Source organism: Ammospiza caudacuta, chromosome 20 (genome assembly GCF_027887145.1).
Source record: "Ammospiza caudacuta isolate bAmmCau1 chromosome 20, bAmmCau1.pri, whole genome shotgun sequence".
In the NCBI taxonomy this organism is placed as follows: domain Eukaryota; kingdom Metazoa; phylum Chordata; class Aves; order Passeriformes; family Passerellidae; genus Ammospiza; species Ammospiza caudacuta.
Window position 1 is genome coordinate 6,611,154 of NC_080612.1, and position 25,999 is coordinate 6,637,152.

A 25,999-nucleotide genomic window follows, 5' to 3' on the forward strand; every position below is an offset into this window, starting at 1 on the left:
CACCAGCCCTGGGAAATGCCACCCTGCATCCCCTGGCCTTCACAGCTTTGCCACCCACCAGCTGAAGACACCAAGCAGTCAGGTCACTGTTGGTGTGGCAGATGTGCTAGTGTACCTGTGGTGACAACTCCTGGTGTGGGGACAGGCTGGGACACCTGTACCATGCATCTCCCATGCTGGGCATCTCCTCCCCTGGGCATCTCCCATTCTGGGCATCCCCTTCCCTGGGCATCCCATTCCCTGGGCATCCCCTTCCTTGAGCATCCCCTTCCCTTGGCATCTCCTTCCCTTGGCATCTCCTTCCCTGGGCATCTCCTTCCTTGAGCATCCCCTTCCCTGGGCATCTCCTTCCCTGGGCATCCCCTTCCCTGGGCATCCCCTTCCCTTGGCATCCCCTTCCCTGGGCATCTCCTTCCCTGGGCATCCCCTTCCCTGGGCATCTCCTTCCCTTGGCATCTCCTTCCCTGAGCATCTCCTTCCCTGGGCATCTCCCTGGCTCCAAGCAGGCAGACATGGAGGGACAAGGCACAAGGCTAGGGGCACATGACTGTTGTTCTCCTGCTGGAAGTGAGGGGTGAGGATTTCTGGATCCATTTTCAGAGCAGTCAGCAGCTCAGCCAAGCAAACTCCAAGTCACAGAGAATTTCCTGCCTCTCCTCACGGTGTCACAAGGCATTGACAAGACGTAGCAGGGAAAGCAAGAAAATGCAAAGAGAAAGACTCTTCTTCCAGGCCACAGGAATTAACAAAGTGGCACATCTGAAGGCAGAGAAGTATTTTTAATCCCACAGGCAGAATCCAGGTTATTAGGTTTTCCTGGGACATCTGCAGAACAGACCCACATCCTTTGGGTCATTGTGATTTCCCAGCACAGCAGCTGCCCCAGCCTCTCACTGAGGGTTGTTTGCAGGCACCAGAGGTGGAAAAGGGGATTTTGTGATGTCCAGCCAGGTAACACCTCCAGCTGCCCATGCTGCCCACCAGAACCTTCTAACCTGGCACCAAACCTTCACCCCACTGCTGCCCAGGCTGCGCAGGAGAGGAATTAAATGTTGTGAGGGGTGTTGATTTATTCATCAGAGCTCAAAAAAGGGGGCTGGATTCACTGCAGATAAATATTACAGCCAGATTTGCTACTCTGAAGAATTTACAGCATCATGAATATCCTGTTCTGACCTGTGATGGGGAAGGAAATCATCTGCGTTGGGAAATGTATTTATGGCTCTGGTGCTCTGACAGAAATAAATCAGTATTTGCTTGTTTTGGGGCAAAAACAGGGTCACTGTAAATCAGCAGAGTCGGCCTGGCTGAGAATGTGCCAGGTTTATGGAAAATACTAGATAAGATTCCAAAGGTTTGTGTGGAGGGGCAACAGTTTTTATTAGGACTGTTGATATATTTGGAGAAATCAGGGGATCTTCCAGGTGCAAAAGCACTTCTTCAGGTCTGGGCTTGTGTTCAATATTGTCCAGGAGAACCCAGGAATTGTACCCAAGGGATAATATTATTTATTTCCCAAGTTAGAGGATGCATATATCCAGCCCAAATGCAGTAGGATCACCCAAAAGGGGATGAATCTGCTCTCATTCATTCACAGATCTGAGCGTGCTTGGCTCGGGTGATACCCACAGATACCTACAGATTACTGATAAGAAATAGCAGAAAAATTAATTTGGGAACCAAACTCCTTTATAATTCTCTTGAATTCTGCACTTCTTTTACTCAAACCCTGTCCCAAAACTGGCGCCAGGCTGAAAACAACCCAGAGCTGCGAAGTGGGAGCTCTCCGGAGCCCCCAGGGGAGGGTGAAAGAGCCTTTATCAGGGCAGAGGAATAAACTGCCCTTGTCTGAGGGATCTCTCCTCGGGATGGCCGGGCAGTAAACAAAGGCTGGGCACAAACAAAGGCTGTTCTCACCCCGAGCCACGTGCGCTGCTGCGGGGTGTGAGGGAGGAGACAGCCGCTGGTTTTTGCAGAGGAAATGGAGAGGATCCGGCCGTGCTTCTGCTTCTGTTTAGCGGAGTGGGGAGGGATTTCTTCTGCCCTCGGAAGCTGTAAACAAAGGAGGATTTTGTGCTGCACAAATCCAGGCGATGCCGTTCTCTGCTCTTTGCAGAGCAGTGCTGAACCCACAATAAAATCTTGGCCCTAAAGGGTGTTGCTCACCACCAGCAGCATTCCCAAACCAGTTTGTTTGTGGGTGAGGCCGTGGCCATGGGTTCTGGACAGCCACAGCAGTGCCCTGAGGACACTGGCACGTCCCAGTGCCACTCAGGCTTCCTGTGAGGTTTCAGAAGGAAACCACAGGGCACAGGGGGATGGCTGAGCTCATCCCCACACATCCCAAAGCACTTGTGCAGGGACAGTGGCTTTGGGAAGGGCCAGGGACATGTGGCACACGAAATGCGGTGTTTATCTGTGCATCACACTGCCTGGCTCTCTCCAAGCAGGATACAGTGCTTCCATTGGGATCACTCTGTTTACCAGAGCCCTTTCCTTTCTCCCAGTGCCACAGCATCCTCTCAGCACCACTTTATGCAGAGGGTTTTCAGGAAAACAGGATCCATTGAAGCCTTTCATTCCTCCCAGTGCTGTAGCCTCCTCTCAGCATCACTTTATCCATAGAATATTTAGGAAAGTAGGATGTCTTACAACTCCCAGTGGCTCTCCCCATGGCTGGAGCAGACATGTTTTCATCCCATAGGTTATCCATGAGTGACTGCCCAAGGTGGCTGTCACTGTCCAGCGTTGATCTCCAGTGGGAATGCTCTCCTCTGTGGATCAGGACCTGGCCATAGTGGGAAAAAGGGGGCAGGGGAAAGCAGGGGACATCACCCCAAGATGTGTCACCGTGACCTGGCCCAGCAGTGCCACAGTGACCCCAGGCACAGCAACACCGCAGGGTCTCCATGGGGGAATGGTGCATGGGCTGCGAGTGGGTTTTGAGTGGATCAGGGTTTTCAGTGGGATCTGGTTGTGAGCGGGCGTGGATTGTGAGTGGGTTTGGACAGTAGGTGGGTTCAGGGTGTATGATCAGGCTGTGAGTGGGTCGGGCCGTGAGTGCGACCATGCTGTGCATGGCTCCAGGCTCTGAGACCAGACTGTGGGTGGCTCCAAGCTGTGAGTGCCCGTGGGCTCTGAGTGGGCACAGACCGTGTGTGGGCTCTGAGTGGGCCTGGATTATGAGTGGGCATGGGCCGTGTGTGGGCTCTCGGTGGGCCTGGGTTTTGAGTGGGCACGGTGAGGACAGGCCGTGTGTGCCGTGTGGGCTCTGAGTGGGCACAGGCTGTATGTGGGCTCTCCATGGGCCCGTGGGCTCTCAGTGGGCACAGGCCGTGTGTGGGCTCTCGGTGGGCTCTCCATGGCCCTGGGCTATGACTGGGCACGGTGAGGACGGGCCGTGTGCGGGCTCTGAGCGGGCCTGGGCAGTGACTGAGCCCGCTCTGTGGCGAGCCCAGCCTGCGGCTGTGCCTGGGCCGCGGCAGCGTCCCCGCCCTGAGCGCGTCCATGCTGGAACGGCTCCCGGGCCGCGAGCGGGACCAGGCTGGGAGTGTCCCTGCCCCGCGTGGGCCCGTGCCCGGCGCTGTCCCCCGGCTCCATCCCGAGGGCCGCCCGTCCCACGGCGCCTCCCGAACCCCCCCTCGGCCTCCCGGCGCGGCCGCGCCCTCCGCGGCCCACCCGGGCCGGGCTCCGGTGAATCAGCACAGGCGGGGCCCAGGGGGGCCAGGGGCCGGTGCCTTGGCGCGGGGCACGATGGGAGATGTAGTTCTGAGAGGAAAGGCTGGGCTGAGTGAACTCAGCGCCGTTTGCCCATCCTTAGGACTTCAACTCCCGTCGTGCTCCGCGGGCAGGGGGGTGGGCGGGGCAGCGGCGGAGGGGCGGGGCGGGGCGGGGCGCGCGCAGGGGGGTTGTGGTGGCCCGCGGCGCGCGCACAGCACCGGGCGCAGCCGCCGCCGCCGCCTCAGCCGCAGCAGCGCCGAGACCGCCGCGCCCTCCTCGTCCTCCTCTTCCTCCTCCTTCCTCCTCCTTCTCCTCCTCCCGGAGCCCGCAGCCTCCTCGCCCCTCTCCCTCCCGGACCCCGCGAAGATGGTGGACCGCGAGCAGCTGGTGCAGAAGGCCCGGCTGGCCGAGCAAGCCGAGCGATACGACGACATGGCGGCCGCCATGAAGAACGTGAGTCCCGTCCCGCGGCCGTCGCGCTCTCCGCACACACACAGACACACGCACACCTTCCTCCTCCTCCTGCCCCGCTGGGGCCGCCCTCCCCTCGCCCTTCCCGCGTGTTCCCCGCGGTGGGTGGTGGGCTCGGCCGGGGGGGCCGCGGGGGTGTCAGGGCCCCGCTCCCTCGCCCTCCGACACCCCCGGCTGGGTCCCGTTCCCGCCGCTCTTCCCCATCCAGGGCTACTTTGCTTTCTCCCGACCCCCATCCCTGCCCTAGAGCCCCCCACGCATCCTTTGCCCTGCAGTGGGGCCCCCACCCAGCCCCACGCATCCTGCTCCTCCGCCCTAGAGCTCCTTTCCACATCTTTCTCCTGCTCTGGGGCTCGCATCCAGCCCCACACATCGCTCTCTCCTGCCCTAAACCTTCCCCCGCATCCTCTCCCTTATTCCGGGGCCCCCACCCAGTCGCGCACATCCCCTTTTCTGCCCTAGAGCCGCCCCCCATCCTCCCCTGCTCCAAACCCCCGCGCTGTGCCCTGCTGCCCCCATCCAGCCCCACGCATCCCCCTCCGCTGCCCTGGAGCACCCCCACATCCTCCCCTCTGCCTCGGGGCTCGCTGCCTCCGCAGCCCTGCAGCCCCCCACATCGCCCCACATCCCCTTCCAGCCGCATTTCTGCTGTCCCCCCGCCCCAGGCCCCCTCCCGTGCCCCCTCCCCACGCTGCCTGAGCGTGGCGGGGCACAGGAGCCAGGCGGGGCTGCCCGGGGGGGTCACACCGGCTCGGGGCCCCGGGGGGCGAGGCAGGGGGGGACCCGGTGTGGGGAGGGGGGTTCGTTCGCATCTATCCCCGCTGCTGAAATATCACCCCGTGCATCCCTTCCCACGCGTGGTGTGGTGTGTGCCCCTGACCCCAAAGATCGGCAGCCCTTTCACTGTCAAAGCTCTTTATTTTTACTGCTCTTGGTTGGAGATTTATGAATTGAGTCATGTTGTATTCATTTCACGCTCTTAAAATAAAGACTCTGCATATAGCAGGCTGATCTGATTTGTGACACTGAACGCTCCCCTTCAATACTGACATTTTGACAATATAAGAAGGGAAAAAAAAACATATCTCTGATCTGATCTTGCAAACAAAGCAATCGTGGGAGGCAGGATCAAGTCATTCCAGAAGATTCTGCATTTGTCATATTGCAGAGAGGCTAGACTGGGTGGAGGGAGGGAGGGGGTGCTTTAAAGGGGAAAACTGTTCTTTATGTTTGTCTTCTTAGTCAGGTCTGAACCTTTGCTGGGAGCTGGGGTGTCCTCCCCAGCTGATGAAAAGTGAATGCCGATCTGGGAATGTCGCAGTCTGCCGTGGGTGCAGCGCTGTTTGCCCATATTGCACCATTTTGTCAATAACCTTGCATTTATCAAACAGACAAAACTGTCACAGCCCGAGCCCGGGGAGGGAGGAGATGTCTTATCAAGGAATGAAATATGGATAATCGGAACGAGATATTATCACATTAACCCAGCCGGGCTGTCCCTCTGCTGCACCATGGCTTTTATACCATTTTCTGATGGCGGCATCTATTCATTTTAAAGCAAAGCCTGCTGTGTGAGCAGATCCTACAGCTCATTTCCTACGGATAATGCAGCCGCCGTGACAAAGCCAGCAGGGATATGCCCGGGACTCACAGCCGCGTTGCTCTGTGAATTTCTCTTAGCCTGCTTCCCCGGGCTGGCTGCTCGAACCCCAGGTGCTGTTAGGAGCTCCTATGTGTGATTTTTTCCTTACGGGCCCTGGTGAAACAGTAACCCGGGCTAACGCCTCTTATCAGCTGCCGGGTAGTTTGGCCGTAAGGAAGCGATCCCCAGCAGGAGCGCTGGCTGACGCCTCCCTTGAGCAGCAAACAAAAGGCAGAGCTTTGTTCTTCCTTTCAGCACCGCGCTGCCCCAGGAGCTCCGGCACGGCCGGTGCGGCGGCCACGGCCATGTCACAGCCGTGTCCCAGCCGGTTATCCCCGTGCGCTGCCCAGCCCCCAGCCCCGGTTGTGCGGGAGGCTGATGACCTCGCACTCATTTCCGTAGCAACGCCTAGTGATGTCATATGCCATGGTCCAAGCTGCAATGCACCCAGGCGGTAGCAGAGAGCATGCGGGCTGCGCCTAGCGAAGGTGATGCAGAGCCATCCTGCCCTCCAAACCTAGCCCTGCCTGGCGCCCTGCTGAGAAATGCTGCATGGTTCTCCTTTCAGACCTGTGGTGCCAATGATGAGCATTAAAGAGGTTCCTTTTCCAGCAGCTTCATCTCACCCGTGCATTTTGGCGGCTGCCTCACATGGGTTGTTCAGCCTCAGCCCTGTGTGCTTGGGAACCTGTGCTGAATGGCTGTGTTAATGGTTTAAAATGGAAATGGTGTGCTGAGCTTCTTGCTGTCTGCTGATTCATCTAGGGGTGTCTGGGCTGGCAATGGTTTCTCAAAAATAATATTTATGTCTAATAACTTTTACTTCCTTCCTTCTTGCAAGTGCTAGCTGCCGGTGCCCCTAATTGCTGCCCCTAATTGAAGGAGCAGGATTGCTCCTTCAGCCCCCAAAAGGGACAGGTTTACTGGGGGGTCTCTGAAAACAGCAGATGATCCCTCACCTAGCAGAGGGAGCAGAAGGTGATGCCACACCCAGGAAGGGTGCAGGGCTGGGCCCATCGATCCAGGATATGTCTGCATGACCTTGGTCATGTCCCTTGTCACCTCAGTGCTGTCTGGGGGTACCATCAGCCCTATCAGGTGCTGGGGGACAGGAAAGCTCTCTGCTGGTCCCCAGTGTGGTCAGACATTGGCCTTGGGCTTGCTTGCTGGAGTTTCACTTCCCACAGTGCTGGTGGTTGGAGCAAGATGCATTTTTGTCTGGTTGAGCTTCAGGAAGAGCTTTGCTGTCAGAGCTCATGCCAGGGCTGGGGATCAATATCCATTAGTGGTGCTGCTGCTGGAGGCTTTCCGGAGGTGGGAGCCCTGCCAAGCCCCTGGCCAGCCCTGCCCAGGGAGCTCAGCACGTGCCTCCCCACAGACCTTACATGGAGGGGATGTGCAAGTGAATGGACAAAATGATTGCAATAACCTGTGGAGGAAATCAGTCATCTTTTCAAAGTGTGTGGGGAAAATTACTGCACTGCACCTATGGGTGGTGTAGGTTGGGGTGTCCCCTGTGAGGGGAGCACTGCTCGACTTTGGGGGCCCAACCTCTGCAGCAGGGCTGTGGCTGTGCTGCATGCAAGGACCACCAGGTGTGGGTGTGAAGGGGGCACTGTTGGAGATGCTGGGAAGCAGATGGCTGCTCCAAGCTTCAGACAGCACAGCTTGGTGCAGTAAATGGCCATTGTGGGTGGAGGAGGAGCGTGAGGATGGGGGATTGCAGGCCCTCCTGGCGCAGGGTATGTGGGCTTCTCCTGTGATGGTCACCAGCTGGGCAGGTTATCATCCCCCACATCAGTTATCAGTGCTGATAGCAGGGCTTCACACAGACAGCAGGCTCACCCTTGGAAGAAGGGGCAGTAACACCAATCCAGCCTGTCTGGAGAGTCCCCAGGAAGCAGAGCAGGGATGATTAGCTGCTTTCTGCTCGCAGTGTACACAGACAAAAGGATGGTGAAGGTGGAAAGGCTTCTCCAGGAGGAGTGCTGGGCAGGCCATCTGTGATGGTGGGAGGGGACCAAGGAGTGCGAGCTGCTGTAGTAGCACTTCCCAGGGGGGCTGGGGATGGCTTTGCAGAGCCATTCCCAGTGCTGAGGTGGATGGTTGCAGTCATTAGCTGTTGGCATCCCATGGCAGCACTGATGCTCTTGTGCAGGCACACTGAATGGTGCCCAGCCTCAGGGTGCCTGCAGAGCACTGGGGGACTGCAGTGTTGCTGGGGATTGCAGACAGCCTCACTCATGAGCAGGGCTTCCTTCCTGGAGGTGCATGGGCTCAGGACAGGATGGTGGCTGTCAGGGGCTCCTGTCCTTCTGACCTTGTAGAGGTTCACAGTGTGGGGTTGTCTCTGTGTGACTCAGCCCTGGGACCTCGTGGCCATAGCCTGAGTCACATCTGCTCCTAAGCCACACATAGGTATCAATGAAGACCCTCTGTGGTGGCTGCAGTGGACACTGCTCCACCAGTAACTGGCCAGTCTTCAGCACATCAAGCTCTTGAAAATTCCTCTTTGAGCTCCTGTGAGTTCTTATTTAGTCCATTTAGGAAGAGTCACTGACTTACAGGATCATGCTGGGTTTCTTAGTTGGCCAGATGTACAATCCAAGGTGGATTGGACCCAAAATACCTCTTCTTGAACTAAACAAAAATGAAATTGAGACTGTGATGGAGAATATAGCAGCTGAGTACATAGAAACAGTAAAACTTGAGCAAGGGCTCTCCATGAACCCCTGGATTATTTGGGTTTATCCAGTAGATCTATTGGATGATGTCTAACCATGAAAATGCAAAAAGATTGGTGGGAGTTGTCTTGATTTATTAATTTTTTTTCAACCACCTTTATTTGCTGCTTCTTGTGTGGGATCATAAGATGGCTGGTTCACAGGCGATTTAATTGCTTTAGTACACCAAGTAAACTTCATAATGTCAGTTGATAAACTCTGTCTGCCCCAGCTGTGTTCATCAGCTGATCCCAAAGTTACTCTGGAATAAACTGCTTGGACAATGATGATGTGTGCTTGGGCTTGCTGGAATACTTTAGGGACAACCACAGAACTTCAGCTCCAGAAATGTTTCCTGGGTTGAAAACTCCAGCATCTAGGGACCTACACACTGTTCCTGGAACCTGGATGATGTCTTTGACATCCTCTTAGTGGTTCTCATGGAGGTTCTGGATGGTGCTTTCAGGAGGGTTATCCACATAACTGTGGTGTATCCCTCTTCCTCCCGCAGCTGAGATTTGGTTTTTGATCAGGGAGATGAAAAACATGGTCCTACCTCAGCTTCTGCAGCTGGTAGAATTAAGATTTTCCTTAATTTGAGGATCCCCACCATACTTGTTCCCCTTCTTCATGTGTGTTACTGAACCACTTTTCTGGTACCTGGCCAGTAGCATCAGTGCTGCTCAGGAGCATGCTCAGCTTGGCCTTCCAAGGAGGAATAAACAGCCTCAGCCTTGCTAAGCTTCAGATCAGGGAGCTGGAGTAAAAGTGACCTGATGGACCCCTTTCACCTGTGGGGGGCCTGGGTCACAATGACCCCAAGGTCACAATCCTAAGGACAAGGATTTTTCAAGGCCTGATATTTCTCCTACCTCTGCAGGCTTGGAGCTGAGCATTGGATCTGTTAGCTGTGGCTCTTGAGGACAGGAGGAGAAGCATGGCTCAGGGTGCAGCTGATGGAGCAGGGGCTGGGGAGGAGAGTGGTACCCATGACCCCACATCTGGAGAAAACTCCACAGATGGTGACACATCTGGCAGGGCCTAATACACCAAGTCCATCACTGAAATCCTGAGCTTCTCTTTGGAGCAGCTTCATGCCAAGTAAGCCATGCACAGAACTTGTGTGCAAGGGTACACATTTAAGAAAAAAAGAATCCAAGCTTTTGTGAGTCCCACCTGCTAGTGCTTGAGTAACCAGCTGCTTTTTGGGAGGTGGCTTTGTCTGAGCTCAGACGTGTCCTTGGATGTGGAGCACTGCTGAACTTGTTGGTGCTGCTTTTTCCTTGGCAGAGGTGTGCTGGGAGCTCAGTTCCAGTGTGGCAGGGAAGAGCCATGAGGACTGTCAGACTAGTTCAGACCAGAGCTGGCTGCTCCTGTCCCAGCCAAGCACCAGGCTGTTCAGAGGCAGGTACAGGGAAGGAGGCATTGGAAAATGCCTCCAGTCTGACCTGAGGGAGCTTTTCCTCAGGTGGGTCAGTGCCTGGGGCATTTGGTGCTCTGCCTTGTGCTTTTGTGCCCTGTTCAGCCTCCTGAATGCAAATTACAATAACTGCAGTCCAAAGCACAGTGGAACAGCATTTGCCTGGCTTCCCATTGACAGCCTTGATGGGATCCAGGCATCATCTCCACCTGACTGTGGCAGAGCTGTGAGGCAGGGCTGAGGTTGGCTCTGGGTTGTGCTGCACCCTCAGTGCTTCCAGGCGTTCTCCTAGGCTCCAGTGCTCTGCAGCTCATGGCAGATTTTTCCAAAGGAGGAGTATTTTTGTGCTAACTGGTTTGGAGCCAGCTTAGACCTTCTTTCCTTTGCTGGTCAAGTCTTTGTCTTTTCCTTCTGGAAAGCTGAAAGCCTTCAACCAGCTCTTTACTGGACAGGTAACTAACCTAACTGGTCCTTAGCTGAGGTTTTGTTCCCCAAGGGTTAGATGCACATGAGAAATGGCAACTGGCATTTCTGGAAAATGGCAACTCCCTTGTCTGGGAAGCAAAAACTGAGTGAAAACATAAGTAATGACTCGATTTGACTGGTGATGGTCACTGCTTTGCAGTGATAGCCTGGAAACCAGCTAAAACAAAGGGAAGTAGCAATGGATTGGTCACTGTGCTGGATTTTGGCTGGCTTTGTCTGTCAGCCTCTGAAACCTTTGGCTTGTCTTGGAGAAGCAGGCCAGATAAATGGTGGTGGCTGGTTTTATGCTGGTGGCATTGAGATAAAACATTCTGCCATGGCTGCTGGCTGCCAGGCTCTGCCTGTGCTTCTGCCAGTGCAGCTTTTGGTCATGGAAGGTGGGGGAACTCTTCTTTCCTCATGCAAATAAAATGGCTTTGTGGGAATGTTTTTCCCCCTGGCTGTTTGATCTAATGAGCAAAGTCCTTCCTCCCAGCGTAAAATGAAGGAAAGTGGCAACAAAATGACTTTCATTCTGCTGTTTAAATTTATCTCTTTTTTTAAATAAGAGGTCTGACTCTGCTTCAGAATCCAGATGTCAAGATGTGGGATTCCCACCTGTGTCTCTGGGGGAGGAGCTCAGCAGTGGGATGGCTTTGTCCATCTTTTCTGAATGCACAATGATGTGAGGTGCTGCATCTTTCTGGTCCCTTCTGTGGGTTAGAGCCCTTGGAGCTGCTGGGGCTGGTAAATCAAAAGGGTTGATCTTCACCTTGGAGTCTCATGCTGGTTATCTTGGTATAATCTGGAAAAGCTCAGAAATGGTAAATTCTGGAAAATGGAGCTGAAATGATGAGGCAGCAATTCTTGTGCTGCAGGGAACACTGACTAGACTGTCTCTCAAAAGCAAAGCCTTCGTGTAGCTGGTGAAACAAAAGCCTTTGTCTGCCTATTTAAGGGCAAACTTCCCCCAGTTTGAGGTTTTTCTGTGCTAACCCAGATTTAGTCACATCTCAGGCATGACCCAGTACATGCTCAATTAGATATTAAACAAACCTGATTTTTGGCCCCAAGCTAATGATCCAGTGACCAGGTGCAGTGCATTAGTTAATTGCAGCAGGAGAGTAACTAGAGAGTGATGGCGTGAGATTCCCTTAAAGTGATCCCCAGATTAGGGATTAGAGTACTTAATGTTTTTCTTCTGTGAAGGAGCTGTTGGAATTGAGTCCGTGTATGGGTGTTTGAGGCAGCTGTGCTTGGACGAGCCCAAGTCTGCAGGGATTCCAAGTGCAAACCATTCCTTAATTGTTTGCAAATTCCCTCTGATCTCTCTAGATGGCTTGGCTTGCTTGGGATGTGTCTTTGCTTACGTACCCAGCAAAGCTGCTTGGCGTGTCAGGGTGCTTCTGACTCCTCTCTAAGATGGTTTCAGCAAGGCTCTAGAAAAACACCAGTGAGAAGGCTGAGCCCCAGTGCTAACGAGGCTGCTGATGGACACGTTGTTTGGACAGTTGTGCTCAGCAGCATCAGGTTTATTCATAGTAGGTGGAGAAGCTGTTGCTGCGCCATGTGCTAACAGACACGCTCAGCAATTGCTGTAGGAGATCTCTACTTGTAAAAGGCTAATGCAGCAGTGAATGGGAACTTGGGGGAGATTAACAGCCTTTGATTTACACCCAGCTGGGGCAGGCCTTGGAGCTTTGCCTGTTTATGCTGTTGGGCTTTGTTACATGGGGTGAATGTTTCATTATCTGGGAGCTTGGCTTCTTGTGTTTGGTGGTGTCAAGATGATGTTGGCACCTCAGGGGTTCTGTCACCTGTGATGAACTGAGATCAAATCTGTGGTGGGAGTTCCTTGGGCTTCAGAAGAAGCTGGGAGGGGATGGCTGCAATCCGGAGAGGGGAGTTAAACAGTTGGATCTAGGCTAGTGACCCCTCCTTGTAATTTAAAATCAGTTACAGTGCTCCAGAAAGCTGCCAGAGCAAAAACTTGACTTTCTTTTCTGCAAGTTCATTTAAGAAATTAAATAAAATTGTCTTTGCTAGAGATGTGTAAGATCAAGCCTGAAATCCCTGAAGCAGTGGGAGGGTAAAGTACATCTGGAGGGATAATCACCTTACTCACTGATGTAGAAATTAAACCTATCGTGGAGCTGGCATGCAGGAATCCACCTGGGTGTTCTGGGAAGTCTCTTGCTTAATCTGGTAAAACATGTTTGAGACAGCAAGGAACTGCTGGATCTGCAGACCAAGAGACCTAGAGCAAAAATCTTGTTTTTAATATTTCCAGAATCTTACCTTGATGTGCAACAACCAGGTGTTCCCAAAGAGTTTGTAGGAGTGACCTGGAGCAGCTAAAATCGTGCATGCTCACTGCAGGAGCTTTGCATGGCTGCAGCTTCTCCCATTTCACCCTTTGGAGCAGCAGCTTGCAGCTGCCATGGCAGCAGTGCCATGCCAAAGGAAGCCATGCCAGCAGGCAGGAATTGCTCAGTGAGCAGGAACAGGCTCTCCCAGCAACCAGAACCTGCTCTCAGCCTTGAGGTGGCCTGCCCATGGCACAGCATCCCTTCTCTCTTGGCTCAGCTGGGTAGAGGTCATGGGCACAGGCGGTTTTTGAGCCCCTGATTAAGGACAGGGCCTGGCACTTGATGCTCTGGGGAGGATTTGATGATCTGGTGGCAGGATTCTTCCTGCCTGGCACTGGGGCTGGAGGTGAGCAGGAAAGCACTAAGATCTGAGCCAGATTAGTACCCTTGGAAGCTGTGAGGTAAATCTTTAAGCAGCTAATGCTCCCAGCAGCACTAAACACCCTCCCCACATGAAACTTGGTGCATTTATCTAGAGTCCCTGAAATCTCTCTAGCTTGGGTTTGTTTTACCATGAATTGGAAAGAAAAAAAAAATCTTCTGCATGGACCAAGTCTTAAGACTCTAGAAATGTCCAGTGGCCATCCTGTGAATGGCTGCTTCAGCTCAAAAGCCTGTGAGCAGGTGGAGTCTTCTGAGGAATAATTTTTAAACAGAAATTAAAAACCCCCAAGTCTTTAAACTTGTACAGAAATGCTTCTAAGGAAAGAGCTGCAGTTACTCTTGAAGAGCTCTTCAGCTCGCACCTGGAAAAGCTTAATGCAGCCCAGAAGAGCCTATAGCAACCATGAATTGTCATTCTCCTTCCAGAAGGATCAACGGATCAACTCTGAGCTCCTGAAACTTGCTGTGAGCTCCAGGGGCACATCTGAGCTCTCACAGCAGTGGCACGCTGTGGCACTGGGCTTCCACGTGCTTAGCAGAGAGCTTGGAGACCAGGCTGTCAGCAGGGAGCAGAGCAGATAATCTGAGGCAGGAGAGCTCCCCAAGCTGTTGGGTGATGGAGAAGGGTGGTGCTGATCCTGTGCTGCTGCTGAGGCACTCACAGCACGCAGCAGTGGGCAGATGATGCTGCCAGCCTGCCATATCCTGGGGAAGGAATAGCTTGGCATCCCTTCTGTTGCTTTGTAGTTAGCAGGCAAAGGTGCTGGTGTCCCATCTGCCAGGGACAGTGTGATGAGCCCTGAGTGACAATCCCCTCAAATGCTGGGGCTGATGTGCTTGGACTTGCTGCTCTCTCCATCTGGTGGCTGGGAGGCACTAGGCCAACAGAGGTCAATCATTTTCCCTGAGAGTTTTTAATAAGCACGAGGCAGGTAATGGCAGCAAGATGCTGAAATGAGTTGTCCTCCAGCCAGTTTTCATCTTGTTTAATAGCCTGTCAGTAAGGCTAATGGGAATCAGGGTGTTAATAAGGAAAACAAGAAAACTTGAGCATAATTCCTTCCTGGCTCAAAAGCACATGCTGGCTAGAGGAGCAGCTCTCTGTGACAGGACTGTGCAATGCTAACTCAGAAATGGTTTGTAGCTCCTTGAACATTTGTTTGTAGAACACTTGAACATACACAAAGCTGGGAGGCCAGGGTTTTTCCTTCCAGTTGGTGACTGGGATGTGTCTGGGCTGCTCTCTGTCCACAATAGCCATGGCAGGCAGATGTTTCCTTGTGTTTGCCTTATCTCGAGCTGCAGAAGAAGTCAGGGACACAAATCAGTGGCACCCAGGTGTTCTGCAGTGGAAAGAAACCCAGAGTCGTTATCCCAAGTGCTGGGACTGCAGTGCTGCAGATAAGGGCTGGGACACAAAATGGAGCAGCTCAGAGCTCTGCTGCTCTTACTGCTGTTCTCACCTTGGCTCCCTTCAACCTTTCATGTGCAAGAATGACCCAAGCAGCTGAAATTTGCTTTTTCTCCAACTGAAATCTATGACAGCCACACTGAAACTGGAGCAGGAGGTCTGCAGGCTCCAAGGACTGATCAAACCTGAATGCAGTGCCATCACATGCAGTTATTAAGCTACAAAGGCCAATAAAATAAATGAGCTCTTGGTTTCCACATCTCCCAGTTTGAAGACTTTGTCTTGGGTGGTTCAAAGTCGCCTTAAGTAATAAAGGCTGCAGAGTGGGATGAAAGCTGCTGTTAAGTGTAGGAACATGCAGAAATCCTAATTGATGTCTGGAGCACCTGAGTAGCCTCTGAGATGCAGTTGGGCTGCAAGCAATAAACAGTTCTCTGCAGACACTGGTCCTTGAGGCACTGGGAGCAATTTGAAATGCAATGGCAGAGCCAGAACCATCCCATGTGCCCTCAGCTGCTGTCCTGTGATGTGAAGTGGCCCTGCCAGCTTAGAAAACAGGAACTAGCAGAGGATTATTCATAGTGAAACAGGCAGCGGAGAAGGCAGTGGGGAACTTCTGTCTGCCCACAGCCTGCACGTGCCTTTTTTTGGTCTTGTCTGGGATGAGAGGAAGGGTTTGACCTACAGCCCAAAGCCCCCCTGGCCACTCAGTCATTTCCTGAGTTAAAACATGAGCAGGGGACAGCAGAAGGGGTCAGCAAGGAGAGAAGCAGTTCTGGTGTGACTTCCACTTTGGAAGTGTGACATGGGGGCGAAGGCAAGGCAACAGGGAAAGGAACCCAAACCAATCTGGGAACATTTTAGATTTAGGTCTGGTTTAACACACGCCTACTTCACCAAAGTAGGACAGTGCTTAAGAAAAGCATCTTTCCCACTGCTGTGATGGAGTTGTAGGACAGCTCACTCTGGTGCTTGGGGAGAGGCTGCTCTTGGTGAGGTTGAGTGACATCGAGTCGTGACTCTCACCAGGCTGCTGGCTAATGGTGACAGTTTCATGTGCTTGAGAGCAGCCATTTCTTCAAGCTGGGGCGAGCTGGGGACAGGAAAAAACAGGCAGTCTGTCTGTCATGGCCTTCCAAAATGACACACTTGGGCTGCTAAAGGTGGTCTTGACACAGAATCATTAAGATTGGAAAAGACTTCCAAGGTTACAGAGTCCAACCTTTAACCAGTCACCACCTTGTCAACCAGAGCAGAGCACTCAGTGCCATGTCCAGTCATTTCCTGAATGCTTCAGGGATGGGGGCTCCACCAGCTCCCTTGGCAGCCCCTTCTGATGTCTGAGAACCTTTTCTGTGAAGAAATTCTTCCTGAACCTGCCCTGGCACAGCCTGAGGCTGTGTCCTCTTGTCCCTGCTCATTGGTGGTGGGGTCCCAGCATGTGACAGCAGCTGGAGATGGGAGAAGGTGACATGTCTGCAGGTGTTGTGACCTTTTGCAGCTCCTTGAGCCTGGAGGGGCTGTGTGCTGGGTGCTCCCCTTGCCAGTGGCTACAGAGCAAGAAGGAATTTCAGTGGTCAGAACATCATTTCAAAAAATGAAACACAGAAGAAGACCTTCAGGCCAGAGCTCACTCTAACAAGCTGCATGTGAAGGAAAACAAGGCACTTGCTGGGGTTTGTGTGGAGAGATAACAAATTTAATTCCATGGAGCAGGAGCTGTAGATAGAACAGGAAGCACGAGTGCTGAAGGGGAGATGGATGTTGTGTATCCTGGTGGGAGAGGAGCTCTGATGATCTTTAAAAGCTTTTCTCAGTGAACAGTTTGAAGTTCTCATGGCTGTCTCTGTCTCTCCAGGAAAGCTTCACTCTTTTGTAGCTGTCTGATGTCCTGAAGGACTCGGATTCTCTTTTAAGCAATAAGAAGAGCAAGTATTGAGGTTTATAACATGGGTTAAACTGTCAGATGTTGATGGTATTCCCCAGGGAAGGATCTCTGGGTCCTGTCAGCTTGCCAGTGCTGTCTGCTTTAAGATAAGACATCAAAGCCAGGCAGAAGCTGTAAATGGGTGGGCACTTAATTATCAAACTAAGTGAAAAGTGTGCAAGAATAAACAGGTAGAGCTAAGTCCTGTGATGGATCTTCACTGCAGTCACTGAAGGGACCTCAAAACCAGTAATTTCCTGATGTATACTCAGACCTACTCCTGCAAGGTGAGAAGTGGAGGATGGGAGTCCTGGAATAAGCCCCTAACCAACCTAACTTGCTGTTCTGTGGGAGCAAACCTTCCCCATGGGTCTCACCAAAGCCTGTTAATCAGGATACTTCAGAAAGCAGGTGCTGTAGAAGCACCCCTTGGGCTTTTGGGGTTTACATACCTTGGCATCAGGGACAGGTAAAGTTCTGCTTGTTCCCTGGCTTCTCCTCAAGAGGCTGAAGCTTGCCTGGCTGCAATGTGATCCTTGGGCATGCCAGGAGCCTGCCAGGTTTTGGGCAGGGTGCTGAGTCAGAGCTCCAGCTGTAGTGGAGAAATCAGGAAAACCTTCTCAGACATGGTGCTGCCTCTGCAGTGCTTTGTTGCAAATCAGAGGGCTTGGATTTGTACAAGCCTCTGGTCTCCCAAGCAGTATAAACCCTAAACCTCCAGTAATTTTTGTCCAGTGGGAACTCAGGGAGTTTCCCCATGGCTTAAGGGCCCTTGAGTCTGGTGGTGCAGACACTGTGCCATCAGAGAACTGGTGAGACTGGAACTGGCAGTGTCCAGTTTGGTGATGGAAGTGCCTGGCAGCCTGGACTGCTCCATGCCAGGCTCCCTGCACTCCCTGCCTAGGTGTCCTTGTGCAGTCTGCTCCTGGCAGCTGTGTTCTTTTTCTTTTTTTTTTTTTTTTTTTTTTTTCCAGAATAGCTAGAAGAGTTTCCTGTATCAAGTTTCCACCATTGGATCAGATCTTTGTCCTTGGCTGTTTGTGCCACATCCAGGACTTGACACTGCATCTCCTGCCCCTCTCCCTGGTCTGCATGAGCACAAGAGGGAGATGAGGCTGGGCAGTTACTGGGGTTTGCAGAGCAAATTCTGCTGTTCCCTGCTGGCAGCCAGGGAAGTAAAACTCCAAACTGAGCTTCCCAAAGAGCAGGTAGACTGCAGCCAGGGCCTGATGGCTTTGTGCTCCTGCCAAGCCCTCCTAATGCCAAGCTAGGATTTTCCTTTGGCTATTTGAAATCTCTGACTCCATGTAACAGTGCTGGAAATGGCATCAGGGGACCTGATCCCTTCTTTGGGGAAGTGAAACCCCTTCAGGGTCTGAGTTAAGGGGGGTGGTTCTGCCCTTCCATGATGTGACTGCTGCAGTGTGATTCAGGCCTGATGCAGGATATTGCCTTATTTGATGTTCAATCAGAAGCATTCAGTGCAATGCTACAAACTCAGTATACCAGAACCTGCTGTTTAGCCAGTGGCTTGGTTGAACTCACTTTGTTTCTGTATCCTGCAGCGTAAGAAAAAAACAAACAGCATTTGTTGGGCCAGCACAGGCTGCAGAGAAGGCACAGCCCCACGTGCATGTGACAGGCTGGTGCAGAGGTGTTGGAGCAGTTTCTGCTGGAGATGGGCACTGGTGCAGTGCTGTGGAAGAGCAGAGTGGCAGTGACTGCACAGTCTGGGGTGCGCAGGGGGCTGTGCCAGGAAATGCCAGCACAGGCAGGAGGGCACCATCTCTGGGCAGACAGAGATGTCCTCAAAGGCAGCTGAACCTGGAATAAATATTTGCTGCCTTTTTCTGACTGACAAGGCAGCTCAGTGTACCCTGCTGTCTGATACCTTGTGTCCTGGGCATCTTGCATTTTCTTCCTGCTGGGAATGCAAGAGCCAGATGGTTTTCTGTTCTTCCTCCCTCAGCTCAATTGCAAACTGAAATGTGTGGGACTGCAGCCTCTCCCCTCTCCTGCTGCTGAGGGCCGTGGTCCTTGTCCCCACCCTTGTCACATCTTGGCCATGTCTCTGCAGTGCTCCTTCCTGGGAGTCTGGGTCTTGCTAGGAAGCAGTGACATGGTTAACAAGGCTCCCTTCCTGCTTTTACAAGTTCCCTGTGAGCTCCCTAGGGGAATCTGCTGTCTCCACAGGTGTACCTTCCATCTGTCAGCCAGTTTGTTGAAAGGATTTTGACAGGCAACTTTCCTCCGTAATCCTTAATAGCTTCGAATTTAAAATGTTTATGGCAAAGCTAATCCCACGAAACTCCCTGTAGTTTTGATAAATCTGTCCTCCAGCAAGACTCTTCTGGTGAGAGGAGGTAAATCTACTTATTCCTGCAGTGATAAATATCTGCAGACTTGGCTGTGGGGCACCTGCTTGTTCCTCACTTCAGAACTGGTGTCTCCTCTCAGGGGGCATCTTGCTAGAAGCAAAATTTCATCTGGTGATCAATCTCCACAACCCCTGTCATGACAGAAAACTCTTGGAGTCAGTGAGTCTCTTGTATGGCTGTTGGTGTTGGACACTCCATTTACAGCTGGAGGAGAATAACTCAGGCTGGGATTTCTGGATGCTTCTATTTCCAAATCCCTCACTCAAAGCAGGGCAGCTTAGGTGGGATAAGCCCCCCGGTAACCTGATGGAGTCTTTGGTATCTCTTAGGACAGACAACCCAGAAGCTCTGGGGCAGGGGCACACCTTGGTTGTGCTCCCAAAGATGTCTTTAACCCACAGAATCATTACTGTGGTTTGTGCGGGTGTCATTGAGAGGGAAGAACAAAGGGAGACATTCTGTAAAACTGCAGAGCAGAGACCTCAGCACAGCAGGCAGGCTGGAGGCAGTGTACCAGTGTCTCACCACGGGTATTTGGGCTCATTGTGGTTGGGCCCTGCTGCAGGAAGCAGGATATCACAGGGACCCCAGGGCCCCGTGGTTAAACTGCCACCGTTGTCTTGGCCAGGACAGGAGTGTGAGGGTTGGCCTGGCACTGGGAGCTGGGGGTGGCATCGCTGCCCTGCTTACCTTGGGCGGGAGCACTGGCAGCTGCCCTGGCACCCTGCTCTGTGCTCTTTGTCCTGTGCCACTGGCAGCTGCTGATAGTCCCAGGAGATCCTGCCCTCATTCATGTGACACCCATTCCGTGCTCCCTCGCTGTCTCTCACCCTGCAGCAGAAGCAGCTGTGCTGGTTTGCACAGGAAGACCCTCTTCCATCTGGAAAAGGGTCTGCTGTTCCTCTGCCAGGCTCTGGAGCATCCTGTGGAGCAGCACAGATGCACACAGCAGCAGGGGTGGGAGTGCAGGGTCTGCTTGCTGCCTCTGCCGTGAGGGAAAGGGCTGGAGGGGGTCTGATCAGAGACTCTGCTTGCTGTGAGGGAAACAGGCTTAGCTGTGGCCTGGTTTTGGGAGGAGACATCAGCCAGAGCATGGCTGAAGAGCTGCAGGAGGAGTGGATGTTCTGGAATGTGCAGGTCAATATGGTGTGAGCAACTGTGAGTCATTCAAGGCCATTCAAATGAGGTCCTGGCTGGGCCTTTGGCCTCCTGCTCCCCACCATAAATGTGGTTATCTGGGCCCAGAGCAAACCTTGTCCTTACACATCCTTGTGAAAGTGACTCAGTGTTTGCAGAAGCCTTTCACATCCAAACCATTACCTAATCCTTTACTGCCCTGAGGTGGCTCACAGGTTCCTGCTTTGGTGGCCTGATTCCGAGGTGGCTGTGCCCAGGGTGTGTCCTGGGGGAAAGGGGGCAGTGGCCATGCCCAGGCTCAAAGTGGCACTTGGCAGCTGTAACCAGCCCGGGGAGCAGCCGTGTGCAGCTGCTGTGTGGTGTCCTGTCTGCTGCAAGGGCTCCTCCTGCTCCTTCCTGGTCGTGGGAAGCTGGTGCAGACTTGGCCAAAGCTGCTGCCTGGGAGGCTCCAGGCAGTGATGGTGTTGTGGGAGCTGGAATGGGATTATTGTGATACCAAGTGGTGCTTCCCAGGTTACTGAGGGAGCTCTGTGCTCATCATCTCCATAATCCCTTTGTGGTTTTTGTGGTGCATGAGACAGGTAACGCTGTTAACCTCAGTGAGGAAACCCAGTGTGGGGGATTTCCCCTTCACCTTGTGAGCTTTCAGGTGCCTGAGGGAGTTGTAATTGTGCTATCTCAGAGATTCTTTGGGTGTCTCTGAAGCTTGTGGGAAGTGGAAAAGCTGAACACCCTGTAGCTCTGGTGTTGTTAACCATGCAGGTAGCTCATAACCCTGGACCATCTCCTCCCTCTTGCTTTGACTGTCCCTCTCCCCTGCATCGCCAGCTCTCATCCTGCAGGTGAAAGGCATCTCTTTCCTAGAAGACTTTTCTCGTTCTGGAAGATGCTGATCTCTCAAATAAAACCCAAGGCCTGCTCCTTTTGTTGTGGGTCTGGAGCACAGCATGATTTCCCTTCTGGCTCCTGCTGGGATGGGAGCAGAGGCAGAGCTGGATGACAGAGCAGGACTTTGGAGCTGACTGCCTCCTCCTGCCTCTCCCTAGAGACACACAGGAACACCCAAAGGAGTGATGGGGATATCAGAAGGCTGGGGCTTAACCCAAACGTCTCTTTTCTCTCCCCCTCTCTCCACACAGGTGACGGAGCTGAACGAGCCCCTGTCCAACGAAGAGAGGAACCTGCTGTCCGTGGCCTACAAGAACGTGGTGGGGGCGCGGCGCTCGTCCTGGCGAGTCATCAGCAGCATCGAGCAGAAGACCTCTGCAGATGGCAACGAGAAGAAGATCGAGATGGTCCGCGCCTACCGCGAGAAGATCGAGAAGGAGCTGGAAGCCGTGTGCCAGGATGTGCTGAGCCTGCTGGACAACTACCTGATCAAGAACTGCAGCGAGACGCAGTACGAGAGCAAAGTCTTCTACCTGAAGATGAAAGGGGACTATTACCGCTACCTGGCCGAGGTGGCCACCGGCGAGAAGAGGGCGACCGTGGTGGAGTCTTCGGAGAAGGCCTATAGCGAAGCCCATGAGATCAGCAAGGAGCACATGCAGCCCACCCACCCCATCCGGCTCGGGCTGGCCCTTAACTACTCGGTTTTCTACTACGAGATCCAGAACGCGCCGGAGCAGGCCTGCCACCTGGCCAAGACGGCCTTCGACGACGCCATCGCCGAGCTGGACACCCTCAACGAGGACTCCTACAAGGACTCAACGCTCATCATGCAGCTCCTCCGCGACAACCTAACGCTCTGGACGAGCGATCAGCAAGACGACGACGGCGGAGAAGGCAACAACTAGACCCCCCCGATGGACTGGCAGCCGCACGCTGATGCTAACTACTGCAGTCTTTATTTTTTTCCCACGAGTGGGGGGGGGTCCGGGGTGGGGGAGGGAAAGGGAGGGGACACCTTCCCAGGGAGGCCCCCCACAACCTGTCTTTGATTGCCTCGTTGACATTTTTGCCAAAACACCACTAGTGGAAGTCAGGCTGGCTGTGCTGGTATGGAATAGCAGCCTCACTGGCATATGGACTGTTCTGTAGATTATTAATACAAGTGGAGCTGTCTTTAATTTAACTTTATTGCTAGAAATAAAAAAAAAAAGGGTTTTAAGACGAATTTGCGTGGATGGAATGGCCCTCATTTGGAAGGAAAGCAACGCAAAAACATTTGAAAAAAAAAAAAAAAAGGGAGTTCTGTGGTTCCAGTAAGGCTTCGAGCGTTTGTTTCCGCAGCCCAGGTGCCGTGTGCCCGCACCACGTCGCGGGGCCTCTCTCTGCAGCTCTGCCTGCAAATCCCCAAATTGAGAAGGAATTAAAAATAAAACCAACAAAACTAAAGAATTTGGGGCTTGCAAAGCCCTGGGATTTAGGCCATTCAATCTTTTTTTTTTTTTTTTTTTTTTTTTTTTTTTTTTTTGTTGAGATATTTATTAGGGTAGCTTACAGTATTAACACTAAATTGCAGTTTACAGTATTTCTACATTACAGCCATATGACATCAAGCCTTTGATTGTCTGTTTTTCTTTCTTTTGCTAGTTCTTTTGGCTTGCCTTCCTGAGCAGTCCTCGCCTGTGGACTGGCTTTAGCTATTCTGTGTCGCCCAAGGCAAGAAGACCGCCCGCCCCAGGAACATCAAAGCTGCTCTAGTTTTTTGGTCAACAGCTTAACAGGTGCTTGGCTAGCGGCTGTTTCAACTATTTTAAGTCCACAGCAAAAGGTTTAAGAACTTAATTAGACAAAGGGGGAAGTGTTTAAACTTAAAAAAAAAAAATGCCACTTAAATAAAAAACAATAAAAAAATATTAAAAAAAAAAGAGCATTCAGGTCTGTATGTCATGTACTGTGTTTGGTATTTCAAAAGACCATCCTGATTTAAGGTGCCACAGCTGCTTCCTCAGGGATTGCACTGCCATTTCACTCTGCCTGACTTTCTCCCACTGTACCATGAGGTTTGTCAGCAGATCTCCAGCACCCAGGGCTCCCTTGTTTGTCACCAGGGAAGCCGGGTGCGTTTTCCTTTCTCCTGGGGAAGCTTGTGGTGTAATGAGTGAACTTCAGGAGCTTAGACACTAATTTGGTAGAGAAATTCCTCAAGGGAAGAGCTACAATCATAGACATTTCTGTCCACCATCGGGAGCCCAGGAACTTAGTTCTCTTCTTAGCAAAATCTTTTCTCAGTCTGTCTGATCCGGCCGGGGGTGGGAGTTGGGGCATCTGAATTGCTTAGCAGGTACTACTTACCCCATTTTGAGTAAGTTCAGCTTTAATTTTGATTTTTTTCCATGGTTGTTGGAGGTTCAGTGCTGTTCTCTGGCTCGCGGAGCGCTGCGCCCTGCAGCGCTTCCCCAGCGCCGCGCAGCGAGGAGAACCCGCGCTCGTGCTTTGATTCAATCCTTACCGTGATTCTGAGATTCTGACGCTGATTTGGAACCAGGCTTTCCCCGGCCCTTGCGAGAGCCAGCCCGGCACGTGGTGAGGCACACACGGCACCGCTGGGGCCCGGGGGCACGGACACGGCTCCGGCCCCGGGAGCGCTCCAGCCCGGCTTGGCTTGGTTTGCTTTGGTTTGGTTTGGTTTGGGTCAGGCTCCCCCTGCTCCGAGGGCCCCGCAGGGAACTGGGGGCGCAGCACCCCACGGTGAGGGTGTGCGGTGCCGCTGTGTGCCGGGACCGGGAGATGCTTTAGGCTTTCCCTCTCATCCACCCCCGTGTCCCGTGAGCAGTGTTGTCCCAGCTGTATAATTGGAAGTGATTTACTGGAATTACAAAACTTATCTTCTTTTTTTTTTTTATGTTTTTTTTTTTCCCAAAATAATTACTACTCTTTTTGGCTTTTTGCTCTGGCTGCTTTAGGAAACTTATGCAGGAGAGATGGCACAAGAGGGCTAAAAACGGAGTGGGGGTCAGGGACTTGATTTTTAAGCAGCTTGAATGGTTTCTTTCATTTTTTAAGAGATGCACTTGCCTATGATACTGTCTCTCCAGTGAAATGATTACTGCTCCATTACTCTATTGATACAATATTGTGCATGCTAGTGTCGTATTTCTATACAGTAGCTTGAAATTTATTAACTTATACTGTAGATGTTATGTATTCCTATGACAAAATAGTCTTCAAAAATTTTTTAAAGTTTTTTAATTTATTTTTCTTTCCTTTTTTTTTTTCGGGGGTAAAGTTTGCTCTACCAAATAGTGATCGTAACAAACTGATCTGTTATGGATGTTGCTATAGTGACATGCAATTATATATGATTTTGTTTTTAAAAAGGAAAAAAAAAAAGCAAAAGAAAACACCAGTGTTAGCTTAATCTTAATGTCTGGTGTTCGTCATGGTGAAATTATAACTATTACAGTGTAGGAGAACAATGACTGTGTTCTTTGAATGAGCCTTTGTTTGTGCTTTTTGTCATGTTATGCAGTGAACTATTTTTAAGGTCTAATCAGTGATTATTTTTCCAACTCCGTGTTTCTGTAAGGAATTATTTCACACACGGACCATTCTTAGCAGTTTTTCCTCAGTGATGGAATATCATGAATGTGAGTCATTATGTAGCCGTCGTACATTGAGCAAATAAACTTACAGATCTGACGTCAGCGCTGCTTAATTGTTATCGCCTTGTCTCGACTTTCTGGGGGGCTCCGGGGGGCTCGGGGGCAGCCTGGGCTCTGCTCCTGGGGCAGCGCTGAGGATCCGCGTCCTCCTCAGGCTTCGGGCTCCTCCCGGGGCTCTGCGGGGCGGGGGAGCCGCGGGGAGGGTTCGGGAGGGGCTGGGTGGCTCCTTCCCCACCCCGGTCCTTCCCCACCTGCGTCCTTCCTTCCCCACCTCCGTCCTTCCCCACCTCCGTCCTTCCCCACCCCCGTCCCTTCCCCACCCCGGTCCTTCCCCACCTCCGTCCTTCCTTCCCCACCTCCGTCCTTCCTTCCCCACCTCCGTCCTTCCTTCCCCACCCCCGTCCTTCCCCACCCACGTCCCTTCCCCACCTCACAGAATCACAGAATCACAGAATTTTCAAGACTGGAAGAGACCTATAAGATCATCTAGTCCAGCCGATGTTCTAACTGTTCAGCTAGATCATGGCAGCAAGTGCCACATCCAGTCTTTTTTTAAATTCTTCAAGGGATGATGCCTCTACCACCTCACTGGGTAAATGATTCCAGTTTCTGACCACTCTTTCTGTGAAGTATCCTTCCCCACCCCCGTCCCTTCCCCACCTCCGTCCTTCCTTCCCCACCCCGGTCCTTCCCCACCTCCGTCCCTTCCCCACCTCCGTCCCTTCCCGACGCTTTTCCGCTCGCAGCCACACGCGCGGTGACTCACGCTGTAAAAATATTCCCCTCCCCGCCAAGCTATAAACAGAAAATGCGCCTTGACTCAGCGCCCTGCGAGGGATCGGGGCTGCAGCACCCACCCCACCCACGGCAAGGGCTGCGAGCAGGAGGGGCTGGGGGCTCACGGGGCACCCCCACACAGGGAGGGACACCCCGACCCCATCCCAGCGCCGTGGCCCTGCCGCAGCCCCCACCCCCGGCTTATTTTGGGAAGCAAAAGTCACCGTGGTGAGGGCACGGGAGAGGCGAGAGGGCTGGGGATGCTCCCTGGGGGCTTCTTCCCCTGGAGTGAGGCTGGGGCTGGAAAAGCCTCACACACAAATGGGACCCCCCCCCCCCCCAAGCACAGGAGTGACCCCCAACAGCAGGAATCAATCACCAAGATCGGGAATTGATCCCATTGATCCCCAGGGTTTGCCTGAGACCTGCCAAACCCATCGCAGCCCAAACTGCTGGGCAGAGGGGTGGGGAGCAGGGGCTCGGGGCGCAGGGAGCCCCCCAGGCTCCGACAGGGGCCTCACAACTGCAGGATTCCTCCCAGGTCAGCGTCGGCCAGGGATGACTCAGGGGGGATTAGTGGGATTTGACTGAGCGGGGAACATCGGGGGACATCGTGGCCCTGACC

At 52.7% G+C, this 25,999-nt stretch overlaps 1 protein-coding gene across 1 annotated transcript; it reads left to right on the forward strand.

Annotated features, from left to right (window-relative positions):
* Positions 1-3,949: 3,949 nt before the first annotated feature.
* YWHAG (tyrosine 3-monooxygenase/tryptophan 5-monooxygenase activation protein gamma) lies at positions 3,950-24,639 on the forward strand. The gene is made up of 2 exons (XM_058817678.1): positions 3,950-4,173; positions 21,187-24,639. The coding sequence occupies exons 1-2, from the start codon at positions 4,087-4,089 to the stop codon at positions 21,841-21,843; spliced, it is 744 nt and encodes a 247-aa protein (XP_058673661.1). The 5' UTR covers positions 3,950-4,086; the 3' UTR covers positions 21,844-24,639.
* Positions 24,640-25,999: the final 1,360 nt, after the last annotated feature.